The sequence below is a fragment of the Triticum dicoccoides genome, chromosome 3B (assembly GCF_002162155.2).
Source record: "Triticum dicoccoides isolate Atlit2015 ecotype Zavitan chromosome 3B, WEW_v2.0, whole genome shotgun sequence".
Classification (NCBI taxonomy): Eukaryota; Viridiplantae; Streptophyta; class Magnoliopsida; order Poales; family Poaceae; genus Triticum; species Triticum dicoccoides.
In genome coordinates this window covers 751,669,030-751,685,573 of record NC_041385.1, presented here as the reverse complement: position 1 = coordinate 751,685,573, position 16,544 = coordinate 751,669,030, and the positions used below count along the sequence as shown (strand labels likewise).

Sequence of the window (16,544 nt, the reverse complement as noted above, 5' to 3'; positions counted from 1 at the left end):
GAAAACAGAGGGGGGTGACGTCAAAGGCGTACTCTCCCGGGGCGCCACCACTCATACCGCTTCGCGCGCGTAATGAGTGGCTGACTAGCGGGCCCCGCTAGTCAGGTCGGAGGGAGGGGAGAAGGAAACATAGAGGCGCGGCGCTTCGCCGGAGCTCACGCCAGTGTTGAGGCTTCTTGGAGGCAAACGAGAGGGAGGGATCAACGGAGAAGACGATTGCGCTCGTGCCCATACCCGTAGCGTGGCTAACGGTGGTCGGACAGCGTCGGATTCTTCCTCGCAAGGGAGGCAGAACGCGGGGGTCGCCGGAGGTGAGGAAGACGGTGGCTAGGGGCGGCTTCAGGAGCTCCAGGGGGTGGGTTGGCTTCACAGAGGACAGCCGGAGGCCCTGGCGGGGTCGCCTTGGCTTGGGAGGGCCAGAGCTACGGGAACGATCCAAAGAGGATCACCGGCAAGCTCGCCTCCGGAACGGCAGTCCGCGGCCTGCCTAGCTGGGCTGCGGCTTCCTACTAGTTTGTGGGGGTGTGAGAGAGTGCGGGATGGTGCTCGAGGAGGCTGGGGGTGGCTTCTTATATAGGCGAGTGGCGAGGGGGTTTCGGGCTCTGCCGATGGACACTGTCCATGGTGCCTGGCGACGAGCGGCATCAGAGAGAGAGGGGGAAGGCGAAGGGGGTCACGTGGGAGCTGTGCACGGACGCGGACAAGCACAACATCGAGGAGGAAAGGGACGAGCACAGTGTGCGTGCACTGTGCCGTTGGTGGGACCGTGCCCGTGCTCGCTGCAGCGAGCTCCGGCATCGGCGAGCGGCAGGGTGGAGTTATGGAGGTGGAGACGAGGATGGGGGCGAGGGTTGGTGCTCTGCGGCAGGCTGGGCAGCGGGCACGTGCTTTACAGAGGCGTTGGCGACGCACAGAGCGCGTGTTTGGCATGCCAGCCCCCTTGGACAAACGCGGTCACCGCGTGGACCGTGACATCAGGCCACCTACGCACTAACAAGCATGTCTTGCGTGTAGTCCTTAGTAAACTTAGGTGTTACCATGGCTCGGTTTGGTTCCAGGTGAAGTAGAAGTAAAATGGTGATGAGGTTAAGTTACTGGACAGAAACTTTGGGGAGTTACTGTGGTCAAACCACAGGGAATCACGGGCTGAGCTTTGGGGTTTTACTGACTCTTACTAAGGTAAATAAGCTCAGGGAAAACCAGCTACATTAGAGCTAGTAAAAAGGTAGTTGATGTAGAAACTACCATTTCAGCCCAGAAGTGATATTATTTTCTGTAGCCAAAATATTCCAAAGAGTGGTGAAATATTTTTTCTCAGAAATGTGCCCTAGGGTCCAAAGAATATTTGGGATTTTTCTCAGGATTTTTGGGGCAATAGAAATGAGGGTTGCTTTGGAGGTCAAGGAGTTTACCTAGGGTTTTGGAGGCAAAAATGAATATTTTTCATTTAAGAAAAATATTCCAAGCAATATTGTTGGGTTGGCTAGGGGTGAAATGATGGATTTGAGGAGGAGAGGGAACACTTGGGTGAAAATCAAGGGATGCCCGAGTGGTCAAGTCCAAATGGAATGATTCAAAACTCCAAATCCAAAATCAACTCAGCTGAAAATCAAGCAAAGAAAAGAGGGCAAAAACCAGGTTGTGATAAACCTCCCCCACTTAGAATGAATCTCGTCCTCGAGATTCGGTTGCTTGGGAAAACCATTCTGGATAACATGCCCTTAGAAATTCTTCTGATTCCCAGGTTCATTCTGACTCGGTATGATGCATCCATTGAACCTTGTAAAACTTTCGTGACTTACTGCGAGTGACCCTTTCCATCTGATCCAAAATTTTCACTGGCCTCTCTTCGTAGGTTAAGTCCTTTTCCAGTTCTATCTCTGCCAAATCGGTCTTTTTCTCGGGTGGTGAGATGCACCATCGTAGTTGTGAAACGTGGAACACGTTGTGCACGTCTGACAGTTCCGGAGGCAGCTCCAACTGATATGCCACAGCACCTACTCGTGTCATGATGGGAAATGGACCAATAAACCTGGGTGCCAACTTTCCACGGGTTTGGAACCTTTTTATTCCCTTCATGGGTGTGACTCGAAGGTAGACATGTTCTCCGGGTTCAAAACTGATCTATTGGTGCTTTGCATCGTAATAACTTTTCTATCGCGATTTGGCCAGTTGTAATCTGTCTCAGATCTCCTTGACTTGTTTTTCGGCTTCTAGCATGAGATCTGTTCCGAAAATACGGCTATCTCCGGTTTGAGACCAATTTAATGGAGTGCGGCACTTTCGGCCATACAAAGCTTCATAAGGTGACATCTTTAAGCTGGTCTGGAACCCATTGTTATATGAGAACTCGGTGTACGACAAGCAATCTTCCCATTGTGGTCCTTGGGCTAAAACACAGGCTCGGAGCATATCTTCGAGTATATGATTTACTCTTTCCGTTTGCCCATCCGTCTGAGGATGATAAGCGATGCTGTATTTTAATTCCGTTCCAAGGGCTTGATGGAGACGTGTCCAGAACGCAAAGGTGAAAAGTGAACCTCGGTCAGTAGTGATGGTTCGCGGAACTCCATGTAAACTGACAATCCTGGATAGATACAGTCGGGCAAGTTCATCTGCTCAGTATGAGGTTTTGACTAGGAGGAAGTGGGCCACCATGGTTAATGTGTCCACTATGACCCAGATCGCATTATTGCCTCGTCGGGTCCTCGGTAATCCTGTGATGAAATCCATACAGACATCGTCCCATTTCCATTGTGACACAGGCAGTGGTTGGAGAAGTCCGGCTGGTTTCTGATATTCTGCCTTAACTTTGTTGCATATGTCGCAACAGGCCACGAAATAAGCAATGCCATTCTTCATTCCATCCCACCAGAATATTTGTCGAAGGTCTTCATACATTTTTGTGCCTCCAGGGTGGATTGAATACGAGGATTCGTGGGCTTTTGACAAAATTTTCTGCTTTAGATCAGCTTGATTAGGCACACAAATCCTTCCCTTGAATCGGAGGGTACCGCACTGATCCTTCGAGAAATCGGATAACTTGATGCGTTTCTGCAGATCGGCATCATCTGGCTGGGCCTTGCGGATTTCTTCCTCAAGAGTAGGGGTAACCATCAGAATATTGGCAAGGCCAGCCTCAACTATGACCAGGTTGAGCTGAGCAATTTCTTCTTTAAGTTCGGAAGGCAGTGATTCCAGCATGACGTTTAAACTGACAGGCTTTCGACTGAGTGCATCGGCAACCATGTTGGCCTTACCCGGATGATAATTTATTCCAAGATCAAAATCCTTGACCAACTCCAGCCATCTTCGCTGACGGAGATTTAAATCCGGCTGAGTAAATATGTATTTGAGACTTTTGTGATCGGTAAAAATTTGGCACCTTTTTCCAATGAGGTAGTGTCTCCAAATTTTTAAAGCATGAACTACCGCGGCCAATTCCAAATCATGAGTGGGGTAATTTCCTTCATGGGGTCGTAGCTGCCGTGAGGCGTAAGCTACTACCTTGCCATCTTGCTTAAGCACACACCCAAGTCCTTGCCGGGAAGCGTCACAATATAGGTCAAAGCTGCGCTAGATATCTGGAAGTGTTAATACTGGTGCAGTTGTTAACCGCTTCTTTAACTCGGTGAAACTTTTCTCACAGTCTAACGTCCATTCAAACTTCTTATACTTTTTCAGCAACTCAGTCATGGGCTTAGCAATCTTGGAGAACCCTTCAATGAAACGACGGTAGTATCCGGCTAATCCAAGAAAACTCCGAATCTGAGACACGGTGCCGGGTGGCAACCATTCGAGCACGTCTTTTACTTTGCTTGGGTCCACGGCTATTCCTTCAGCGGATAGCACATGCCCGAGGAATCCAACTTGCTTGAGCCAAAACTCGCATTTACTGAACTTAGCGTACAATTGTTGTTCACGGAGTCATTGTAATATTGCACGGAGGTGTCCTTTATGCTCTTCTTCACTTCTTGAGTAAATGAGTATATCATCGATAAAGACGACCACGAACTTATCAAGGAAATCCATGAATACTTTGTTCATCATGTGCATGAAGAAGGCGGGGGCATTGGTGAGGCCGAAGGACATGACGGTATATTCATAAAGACCGTAGCGAGTGGTGAACGCGGTCTTGGGAATATCCTCCTTTTTAATTTTGAGCTGGTAATATCCAGTCCGCAAATCAATCTTTGAGAATACCTTGGCTCCACTGAGCTGATCAAACAAATCATCAATTCTTGGCAGAGGGTATTTGTTCTTGATCGTGACATCATTTAACTGTCGGTAGTTCACACACATACGAAGGCTGCCATCTTTCTTTTCCACAAAAATAGCGGGTGATCCCCATGGCGAGGAACTAGGGCGGATATATCCTTTTTGGAGCATTTCATCGAGCTATTTCTTTAGCTCTACCAATTCGGATGACGACATACGATAATATTTCTTGTGTATTGGTGTGGTTCAGGGCACAAGTTCTATTGCAAACTCAAGCTCTCGGTCAGGTGGCATGCCTGGCAGTTCTTCTGGGAATACATCGGGAAACTCACTGACCACCGGAATTAATTCCATTTCTGCTATTGCTGTGAAAACCATTTCCTTGGAAGGTATGCTTCTACGAGCAATAAACTTGGTAGCTTGTCCATCTTGTCCGGTCAAGTTGACTCCTCGGGTTGCACAATTTATGCATACTTGTACCGAGTTAGACAATTCATACCCAAGATAACATCCAATTTATCAGACTCAATGAGTATCAAGGACGTCGGGAAACGAATTTCGTTGATATTGACTTCCAGATTGCGGCAGACAAGATTGCTTTGAATAATAGATCCCCGGGTTTGTACCGGCATATTCTTGCCCAAAAGTGAACAAGGAAATTTGTTTTGGGCAACAAAATTCCGAGAAATAAAAGAGTGGGAAGCCCCAGAGTCAAATAAAATTATTGCAGGTATGTTATTAACAGGGAACATACCAATGACGACTTCGGGATTTTCTTGGGCTTCATCGGCTGAAATATGATGAACGTATCCCGTGACATCGTGTTGACTTGGTCCGGCTTCCAAATAATGGATTTGAAGCTTGAACGTAGCATTGGTCCGGTTGTTCTTGAGACACTGTTTGGCATAATGTCCGGTTTGTCCGCAACTATAACAGGAATTGTTGTGCGGGCAATTCTCCATAACTGGGTTGAGCACATCATTCTTTGCTTGGTTCGTGGTCTTGTTAACATTTTGTTGCCAACTAGGCTGGTACGCCACCGGAGTTGGCTGCCAGGTACGAACCTTCTGCACCGGTTGCATTTCCTTCTTGGGCTCGAACTTGCGTTTGTGATCGTTATGGGCAGACTTATTATCTGACACGAGCTTGTGTTCCCTTTCAGCAATGAAAGCCTTGTTCACCAGGGTTTGGAAATATGGAAAATCGAACACACTGAGTTGCAAACGGAACTTTATCCTCTTCATCAGTTCGAGCAACCTCAAGTTTCTTTTCCATAGTTCTTAACCAATCGTCTGCATCCAAGGGATCAACGGCCTGACTGAAACTGGGAGGCTTAGTCCTTTGAAAATCAGATAGCTTGGAGTGAGAGGCAGGCTGATTTCCATTCTGTCCAACCATTGCTTGAATACTTCTGAATATTTCCATTAGATCATTGTTTCATCATTCCTTGAACATACGCATAATTTGCTCGGTGGAGGGCGGATTTGGCGGTGGAGGCGGTGGTGGAACATATGGCTCAGGTGATTGTCCTGCCTGTCGTGCGAAATGCCGAACAGGAGAACCCTCGCGAACGTTGCTACTGCAGCCTCCCCGCGTCATCCTAATATGATTTTTCCCAAGTCAATGCAATCGATATGAGAAGCATTCAACAAAAACTAGGGAGAAACCAGCAACAAAAACCAAGCGAAACCGGAAAGACGAAGAAAATACAGCGAATAAAATAAAGTCCCACATAATTATACATAGACTCATACATGAAAGATAACAACATGCCAGGTCCAACTACTCCCATACAAGAAATGAAACATCATGACCCGTACGACTACATCCATACTCCATCCCGATGACTGAGAATACTCAAAAGCTCTACTACTCGGCTGGCGCTGCGAGGTCCTCTCCTGAAGCGGACTCGGATCCAGAACTGGCGGGGTTAATGGAGACCTCCGGGTTAAAAGTGACACGAGACGCTGCCTCGAGGGCTCTCCCTTAGGGGCAGGTGGAGGGTGGATCATCGGGGCTGCAGGAGTGGCGAGGAGTGAAACCCACTCGGTAGGAGCACTAAGTGGACTCGCAGTCATGGTGCCCGAGCTACTCCGGGGAGTAACCGGAGAAACTAGGGATCTAGAACTGGCAGGAACGTAGGGAATAAATCCCACAGATGGAGAAGTAGTGGCTGAGCAAACAGAGACTAAAGAAGAGGCTAAAGCAGTACGGCACGACTCAGCTCACGAGCCAGCTAGTAGATCAGAAGATAGCTAGCCGTGATGTAGCGAGAAAGGTGGCTAGCTACACTATCAGACTCCGGATCAATGACAGGGAAATGGACACGGCCATTATCGTGGAGAGAAGGGTAGTAATGGGAACCTGGATGATTCTGCATCCGGACCTCGTTGTAGCGGAGCTCAACAAGTACCTCGAATGCAGCAAACTGGACAGCCTGAGAAGCGGAAGAAGCGTAGCCGCTACAAGAGGTACGAGTGTAAGAACCGGAATCGGAACTGGTGCGCAGAGTAACCACGGCGTGATACTCATACACTGAGTCAGCTAGGCACTCCTGGTACACACGATAGACTGGATCGTCTCCGTGAGGGTACAACCGACGCCACATGTTACGAAGGAGATGCGGCGATGTGTACGGCATCAGCTGCAACTGGCGCGGATACAGCACCGGAGCCATCTACACTCACAACCATTAACAGGTTAGCATAGAAAAATATAATCAGTGCAAGCAATGCAACAACCAGCTACAGTCATTACCCACACTCAGCTACAACTCGTATCTAGCGTCTAGTTAACTCGGCTTAGTCTAGCGCGGCCTACAGTCAGCGCAGCTCTGATACCAAGCGTTGTGGCACCCCGGCTCAGAGCGACCGGTTTACCTTGCATTGCCAGCCTAGAGACCTTGTCTTCTGGCAACACATAACAACATGGTACAGAAAACAACCGCTTTATTCATGCTAGCGGAACATAGTTCATATTACAATGGTTAGCGAGGCCAGGTGGCACACACGGTGCGGCTGAACAATATGTACATTATTTAGTGAACATAAAGGGGGCCTCAAACATGACAACTACTCGGCAGCGGAACAATGACATAGCGGGACTCCATAGCACAAGGACACCGACGTGGACACGGTCTAGACTCAGACAGCACTCCTTTCCAACGGGACTTTCCTGAAATCTGGCATGACACGCCAGGTCAGTACATTGAATGTACTTGCAAGCTCACAATAAACATAAACATGATGACAAACAATATAATGATATTTATCCAATTAATCAACAATGCAACTATATATATATATATATCCAACATTTTGTGACCATGCTCAACAGGTACTCAATCTCCCGACTTGCTTACCAGATGTGACCAATAAACAAGATATTACCAAGACATTCTCGTGATCCTTACGGCGATCACCACCCGACCATCTCATGGCCCGTGATCCTTACGGCAATCACAACCCGACCAACTCGTGGCCTGTGATCCTTACGGCGATCACAACCCGACAACTCATGTCCAACTCAACACAATGACCTCACTGCCATCCATAGTGCAAATTAGTGTGCATATTTAATAAGTGTTGACCCATGGTGTACCTTACTTTTGAGCATGTCCGTAACCGTGGACTTGGCTATCGATAGATTAAAAACACTCTACAGAGGTTAGTACACTGTACCCACACTACGGAACACATGGCCTCGCACTCCCATTCGGGTGGACCAACAGCGCTCTGACGAAACCATTTCACTGTCATGACACTCTCCCGGCCCTTCCGACTCAGACCCCACCGGGCTAGTCCTGGGTGGCCCCGTGTCTACCTCCAGACACCTCGACCACCGTCGTGGCCACGATCCACTCTGGGATCTGGTACCAAAATTAACTTAACAACGGGCTCACAAGGTTATGCTTGCCTATCGGGCCAAGGTACAGCACGCCCATAACCTTCCCTAAATTGAGGCACCGACCAGAGGCACGACAATGAAATGCATTAAGGCCGTCCCATACCGATAAATGTGGTTGCACTTGGAAAGACTCGTTTCAGCGGCACCACGACCCGGTCAACAACATGTTCAAGTTGAACTATTAATCAGGTTCAACTTAATGTGAAAAGAAAATAATCGCTGTCGTACTGCCATACTATGCATCACTTAACATATGCATCACATAACCGTGCAAAGACTGCACCAACCACGCTCCTACGGAGCCATCATAAACTCATGCTACTATTCTGGTTAAAACCTCTCTTTACTTATACCAGAACCATTTCTAGCATTATCATCATTATACCTCATGCAAAAATAATATTTGAATTACTCATCAAACTCTATGACCATATTATTTATTTATCACTTGCAACTAAGTTCTCCTTATCTTGCCAACCATATTTACTTCAAACATTCTGAAGTTCAAGTATTTTAACATAACAAGCATATAACAGAATATATTTATTATATAACTAATTTAAAGGCATTAATAATCATAGGTTCAAGTATGAAAATCATAAATATTGAAGTGGCACCATAAAAATGTTACTGTGGCTTGCCTTAGTACTGATGAGGTTCACAAGACTCTTGGTGATCCTCAAGACAAGCTGGTTCTTCTGAAAATATTCAGAACCATAAAAGAAAAATATCAAGAAACCTTCTGAAAAATGCCAGAAAATCTAGACAGCAAGGAAAAATCCCGTCTCTTGGGTGCTGTTAGATTTTTGAACACAGAACACGATGTAAAAAGAATCAATGCATTTGGACTTGTAGAATAAAAGTTGTGGCCATTTGAATGCTACTGGAATTTAAATGAATTTGAAAAAGAAAACAGAGGGGGGGTGACGTCGAAGGCGTACTCTCCCGGGGCGCCACCACTCATACCGCTTCGCGCGCGTAATGAGTGGCTGACTAGCGGGCCCTGCTAGTCAGGCCGGAGGGAGGGGAGAAGGAAACATAGAGGCGCGGCACTTCGCCAGCGCTCACGCCGGTGTTGAGGCTTCTTGGAGGCAACCAAGAGGGAGGGATCGACGGAAAAGATGATTGCGCACCTGCCCGACCCGTAGCATGGCTAACGGTGGCCGAACGGTGTCGGATTCTTCCTCGCAAGCGGAGGCAGAATGCGGGGGTCGCCGGAGGTGAGGAAGACGGCAGCTAGGGGCGGCTTCAGGAGCTCTAGGGGGGTGGGTTGGCTTCACAGAGGAGAGGCGGAGGCCCTGGCGGGGTCGCCTTGGCTTGGGGAGGGCCGGAGCTACGGGAACGATCCAGAGGGGATCACCGGCGAGCTTTGCTCCGGAACGGCAGTCCGCGGCCTACCCGGTCGGGTTGCGGCTTCCTACTAGTTTGTGGGGGTGTGAGAGAGTGTGGGATGGTGCTCGAGGAGGCTGGGGGGGTGGCTCCTTATATAGGCGAGCTGCGAGGGGGTTTCAGGCTCCGTCGGTGGACACCTGTCCACGGCGCCCGGCGACGAGCCACGTCAAAGCAAGAGGGGGAAGGCGACGGGGGTCACGCGGGAGCTGTGCGTGGACGCGGACGAGCACAGGATCGAGGAGGAAAGGGACGAGCACAGTGCGTGCGCACTGTGCCGTTGGACCCAAAGCTGAGCACTTCTCCCATTGCAAGAAAGATCAATCTAGTAGGCCAAACCAAACTGATAATTCGAAGAGACTTGCAAAGATAACAAATCATACATAAAAGAATTCAGATGATATTCAAATATTATTCATAGATAATCTTGATCATAAACCCACAATTCATCGGATCTCGACAAACACACCGCAAAAATAATTACATCGAATATATCTCCAAGAAGATCGAGGAGAACTTTGTATTGAGATCCAAAGAGAGAAAAGAAGCCATCTAGCTAATAACTATGGACCCGAAGGTCTGAGGTAAACTACTCACACTTCATCGGAGAGGCTATGGTGTTGATGTAGAAGCCCTCCATGATCGATTCCCCCTCCGGCGGAGCACCGGAAAAGGCCCCAAGATGGTATCTCACGGGTACAGAAGGTTGCGGCGGTGGAAATAGGGTTTCGTGGTGCTCTTGGATGTTTTCAGGGTATATGAGTATATATAGGCAAAAGAAGTCGGTCGGGGGAGCCACGAGGGGCCCACGAGGGTGGGGGCGCGCCTACCCCCTGGGCGCGTCTCCCTGCCTTGTTGCCGCCTCGTTGCTTCCTTGACGTCCACTCCAAGTCTCCTGGATTGCGTCTGTTCCAAAACGACTCTCTCGAAGGTTTCATTCCGTTTGGACTCCGTTTGATATTCCTTTTCTGCGAAACACTGAAATAGGCAAAAAACAGCAATTTGGACTGGGCCTCCGGTTAATACGTTTTTCCCAAAAATAGTATAGAAGTGTATAATAAAGCCCATTAAACAACCAAAATATATAATACAATAGCATGGAACAATCAAAAATTATAGATACGCTGGAGACGTATCACATGGAATAATAAAAAATGATAGATACGTTCACTACAAGAAATATGTCAAACTTGCGACCATCACTATTGGTCACTCAAAGGTCATTATTTTTCATTTGTGACCTTTTTGTGACCAAAAATAGAAGGCCAAAAGCTGGCGGTCGTAAACTGAAATTAACGACCTTCTTTGTGATATGTAAAAGGTCGTTGGTTCTTTGACCAAATTTTTGGTCACTAGCAGCCTCCCCAGGCCACGTAGGATCCAGCGTGGCAAGCTGACGTGGATAAGAATCAGCCTGGTCCAATTCAGTGTTTCTATGGGCCGAGCCCATTAATTCAGCCCATTTATATATTTTTTCCTATGAATTTTTTGTCAGCTTCATGGACCAATCCCAACATTGCATCCTTTTTATTTTTGGGCCATGGCCTTTTTTGTCTCAACAGTTTCATTTTTTTTATAAAGTGGGTTCACTAGTCAGGTGGGTCCCCATTGTCAGGTTCTAGTACTGGGTCCTAGCCGTCAGGGCAATATTCTTCATTTTTTTAATTTAACGCAAAAAAATACCTAGTATTTAAATTGGCACACAGAACACACGAAATACTTCAAATATTATCAACCATCAAAGTGTTACATCATATAACACACATACAAATGTGATCAGCATCAAGTTTACAATCAGATAACAAGCTCCACAAGTGTACAATCACATGAGCCAGATTCTGCTACATCATATAACACACATACAAATAGGAGCATCATGAAGGGCTTCATTACTCTCAGAACTAGCTCCAATAAGCTAGAACTATTCTTCCTCTGACTTCTTTGTCCTGATGCTCACGAAGAAACATGAAAGCCCAGCATCTGCACGTTACAGAACAAATTGTTTAGGAACAAAATAGAAGTAAATCTAACAGCATATTTAACAATAAATAACAGAATAATGAAGTTAATGAGACCTTTTAGAATCAACTTGACAGTTGACAGTAATGTTTGCATTGGACACATCCAAAACTAAAATTATACATAAATGCCTAGATTCCAATGCCCAATGCCTCAGTTTAGTAAATCTAAAAATTCCAGTCTCATCATCATAAAGACAACAAAGCCTGCTTGGTAATATTTTAGGCGTTAATAATGCTGTACTCATAAAAGAACATTGCCAAAGTGATTAGATGGCATTGGAAAACTCGAAAGATAAGCCATATAGCTTTGTTTAATATTACTAAGATATATAGCCATTAGTTTGTTTTAACATGGAACCCAAGAGTATGTGACTCTAGCACCCTGAGAAAGATGTTAATATGCCATCATACTAGCTGGTAGACAAACATTCCAGTAAGAATTGATGCTTGTTTAACGGGTACAATCGGTACTGTTATCTCTAACAGACAAATTTAAAGGTTTTAATACATTTTTTCTATTAGCAAAACTGAACATGCTACTTCCTGATTCATGGCTGCATAGTCCAACTAGCTACACCAGTTTGCTCTCATGCAAAAATTAGAAAAAAAAGAACAACAAATAAATCAACACTGATTTCTCTAACACATACAGTAACTTGCTGATATAACTTTCTCCTAATTGCATTCTCATATGACTGGGCCAACATGTGATGTTACTATTCGGTGTGCTATTGGCCAAAGCAAAGGAAGCCTTACCCACACCTTGTACTAATGCAACTAGCTTAATTGATTTTTCCTACTTAGAAATAGTACTACACTTTGACTTGCTTCAACTCAGCCGGAAGCTTCATACTAGCACAACCAACAACATACTGGCACTAGCCAGAACGAATCAGGAGGCTAGCGAAGGGACACCAGGTCGATCCCATAAATAAAAACACTAGCGATTAAGAAAGATACCTGGATACCCAGCCGCAAGCACATCCGTTGAGAAATCCACTTAAGCTGCAACACCACCAATGGATAAGGGATAGCAGGCCAGGCCAGATGCAGTGGTATCAGCTCCAGCGACGATAGCAGAAGGACCAAGCGTCCAGCCGCGGCTGCGACTATGGATGGCAGAGAAGCCACCGACAGCAACAGCAGCAAAGGACTCCTACCCGGCGTTGTCTACAACAATCAGCAAACCAGAAATCAGAACGAATACTTCAATCTCATAAGAAGTTTAAAAAAGACTATAGCAGGACCTAATTAATGTTGCGAATTAAATTATGGATGCATACAATACTTCTGACAGACAATCAAAGGTCAAACAAACATTGACACCTACAGTAACATCCTAGCATATCTCAAGTTGATGAATTATTCTAGCAATAACCAAATTAGAATCATCCATCGTTGTACAATTAACCTTACTACCAGATAGTAGAAGAATCACTCTTGGTGAATCAAATCATAACAAATTGAGCAATAGATACAAGAGGCACATCAGGCCTAGCCATATTCATTTTAGTAATTTAGAAAGAGCTTCGATGGGGCACAGAACCTTGAGGCCCTGTTATGGGGTTGTGTCTGATGAAGGTTGCCCTTTGGGGCGGCAACGGCAGCTCCGCCAGATGCAGCAGCAGTGTTATCAGCGCAGTTCACAGTGGCTGCCACAGGCAGAACCAGAGACATCCTGAACTTGTTTCCAGCAGAACCTCCGTGACTTACAGTTCAAGAATAAGAACATAGAAGCTAGTTAGATAAAAGGATCACATATCTACAGTACACTAAACCAATAATCCAGAGATGCATGGCAGCCACACGCCAGTGTTATGATTCATGAAAGTCCCTTCATAGCTAAGTAAGTATTGAGCCAAAATACATAAAAGCATATGAGAAACACTTGACCCAAGAGATGCAACTACCAAATGCTTCATTCAAGATTTAACACAGTAACTCTACAGGCAGAAAGTAAATTGAAGGTGATCATCATGCATAACACCTCTTTGCACATCACTTATTTATGAACGAAGGGAGTGATATTCAGCTTCCACAATCAAAGGAGACCGGTAAACTCATTGCGCACAGTTGCAAAAACACATTATGCAACAACAATACATCATCAGTGTATGTGTGTGTGTGCCGCGGTTACCTACATATCCTACTAAGCGAAGCCAGCAGTCATGTTGTTGGTCTGGTACTTGTCGAACTAACAATCTATGGATTTTGCAGTCTAAATGAGATCAGTATAAACTAATTGCACACAGTTGCAGCAACACCACCGAACCAACGAACGAACGAACCGACCCAGTCAAACAAAGAAGGAAAACAAGAAGATCAGATGGGAGGGGGTGGTTACCATCCTGGCGCGCTCGCCCTTCTCCTAGATGGCATCATCCTTGAGCACCCTCTCCATCTGCCCAACCACAGAGATGGAGAGAAAAAATGTCAGGAACGCGTCGTGCTGATCCAGCCACAGAGAAGAGAACTGACTGGGGGCGGTCGTGCGGGGTACCTTGGGGAGGAACAACGGGGCGGACGCAGGGGAGAGGAAGAGGGCGGGTGGATCTCATCAGGGTCCGCGGCACACTTTGCGAGGATCCGGCAGTGCAGCAGCACGTCGTTGGCCTTGTTCACGTCGAGGTCGATGTAGTAGCTGGACGGGAGGCGCTCGTAGTGGTCCTCGAGTGCTCGATCGAGAAGGGGTCAGAGAGCGCCTCCTAGTTGTTGGCGGCCCGCAAGTGGTCGAAGATCCCCCTCCTCACGTCGGCGGCGGTCCGTGGCTCTTGGCGTCTCTGTCAACCATCCGCCCGAGGCCGAGGCGGAGGCGAGGAGCCAGTGGAGGTGGCGGTGGAGGTGCGGCACCGAGGGCGGGACGAGCACAGCGACCCTGCCGCGGAAGGTGGCGAGTGAGGCATCAGGGACGGGGTGGGTCGGCGGGCGGAGGAAGAGCGGCATGGGGAGGCGAGGAGGAGTGTGGTGGCGCGCGGGCGCGGGCGGCGATATCTGAATCGAGGGCGGGAGGTAGGTGGCGGCTGCGAGTAGATCTGAATCGGGGGAGAGAGGGGAGAGGAGTGGAGTTAGGGTGGTTGGACTGCTGAGAGGTGAGTGAGAGACGTTGGATTCGCCTGGTGTGGACGGTTCAGATCACATAGAGTGGGGTGATCCATGAGAAGTGTTCTGATTGGTCCGAGAATCTATGATTTAAAATAATTTCCAAGTACTAAAGATAGAGCTATTTTGTGAAGCAACTATCAAAAACATTTTGCAAAAGGGCATCACACAAATTTTCACTCAAGTTAGACCACATTTTATGGATGAGCACCAATTTGTATGCATTTCTGATCTTTCTAGCTATTTTTAATCATTTTTCGAGTGTCCAAAATGAGTTTCTTTGTGAAGGACCTATAATATATTTGTTGCAAAATTGGACCAAATCAATTTTATAAAACCTTAAGCCATATTTAATGCACAATTGACCAAATAATTGGGTGTAAAAAGTTTTGATCCACCTCTGATGAAAAAGATAAATTTCCACCGATTCAGTTGGAAGCGGGTCAAATTTGAACTGCAAATGCCTCATAGTTTGCTCTTTATTTTTTCCAAAAATCATTTCTAGGTACATAAGTATCTATTAATCAGAGAAACACCAAAAAAATTCCAAGATTCAACCACTAGCTAGGAACGGTCATGCCCACCGTTTTGACCGCATTTTGAAACGGGCATCAAAAATTCAAAAAAAAATCAAAAAATTGGAAAACCTTCGCATTGTGTCATTATACGTCACCAAGTTACCAGCAAAAATTATAAACTTGTAATACAGCGACTATTTTTAAAAATTGTTCTCAGAAACGAGCTATCAAGTGTGAAGATGCATGGCTTTCAACCCAAATGCTCAATCTTATGGCCACATTCATGGCATAGTTTTTTCAAATGATCTCATATTGTGCACAAGGGTGCATATTGGAATGACAAACGATGTTGCCTAAGGAAGTTTTCATTTTCTTTGGACGGAAATTTCATTTTCCATTTTTTGAGTGCCCAAAATGAGTTTTTTTTGTAAAGGACATACCATATATTTTGTTTCAAAATTGTACCAAATCAATTTTCTAAAATACTAGGACATATTTCATGCACAATTGACCAAATGGTTGGGTGTAAAACGTTTTGATCCACCTCTCGTGAAAAAGACAAATTTCCGCCAATTCAGGTGGAAGCGGGTCAAATTTGAACTGTAGCTACCTCATAGTTTGCTCTTTATTTTTTTCAAAAATCATTTCTAGGTACATAAGTATCTATTTAATAAGAGAAACATCAAAAGTTTTCCAAGATTCAACATCTAGCTAGGAATGGTCATTCCCGTCGTTTTGACCGCATTATGAAACGGGCATAAAAAATTCAAAAAAATTCAAAAAATTAGAAAAGCTTCGCATTGGGTCATTACATGTGACCAGTTACCCGGAAAAATAATAAACTTGTAATATGGCAATTATTTTTAAAAAGTGTTCTCAGAAACGAGCTATCAAGTGTGAAGATGCATGGCTTTCAACCCATATGCTCAATCGTATGGCCATATTCATGGCATAATTTGTTCAAATGATCTTATATTGTGCATAAGGGTGCATCTTGGAATGGCAAACAATGTTGCCTAAGGAACTTTTCATTTTCTTTGGATGAAAAATTCATTTTCCATTTTCTGAGTGCCCAAAATGATTTTTTTGTGAAGGACCTACCATATATGTGTTGCAAAATTGGACCAAATAAATTTTCCAAAATACTAGGACATATTTAATGCACAATTAACAAAATGGTTGGTGTCAAAAGTTTTGATCCACCTCTCGTGAAAAAGACAAATTTTCGCCGATTCAATTGGAAGCGGATCAAATTTGAACTGCAGCTGCTTATAGTTTGCTATTTATTTTTTCCAAAAATCATTTATAGTTACATAAGTACCTATTTAATCATAAATACATGGTTTGGTGGCGATACGTCGAGGTTTGGACGATGGGCGAGGGCCCCAACTCT

At 45.7% G+C, this 16,544-nt stretch overlaps 1 protein-coding gene across 1 annotated transcript; it reads right to left on the bottom strand.

Moving 5' to 3' along the window:
• Positions 1 to 11,466: 11,466 nt before the first annotated feature.
• Positions 11,467 to 14,477, bottom strand: LOC119279899. The gene is given in 8 exon segments (XM_037560969.1): positions 11,467 to 11,493; positions 12,495 to 12,704; positions 12,818 to 12,824; positions 13,081 to 13,242; positions 13,341 to 13,376; positions 14,035 to 14,218; positions 14,221 to 14,314; positions 14,385 to 14,477. Coding segments are annotated over 8 exon segments (813 nt in total).
• Positions 14,478 to 16,544: the final 2,067 nt, after the last annotated feature.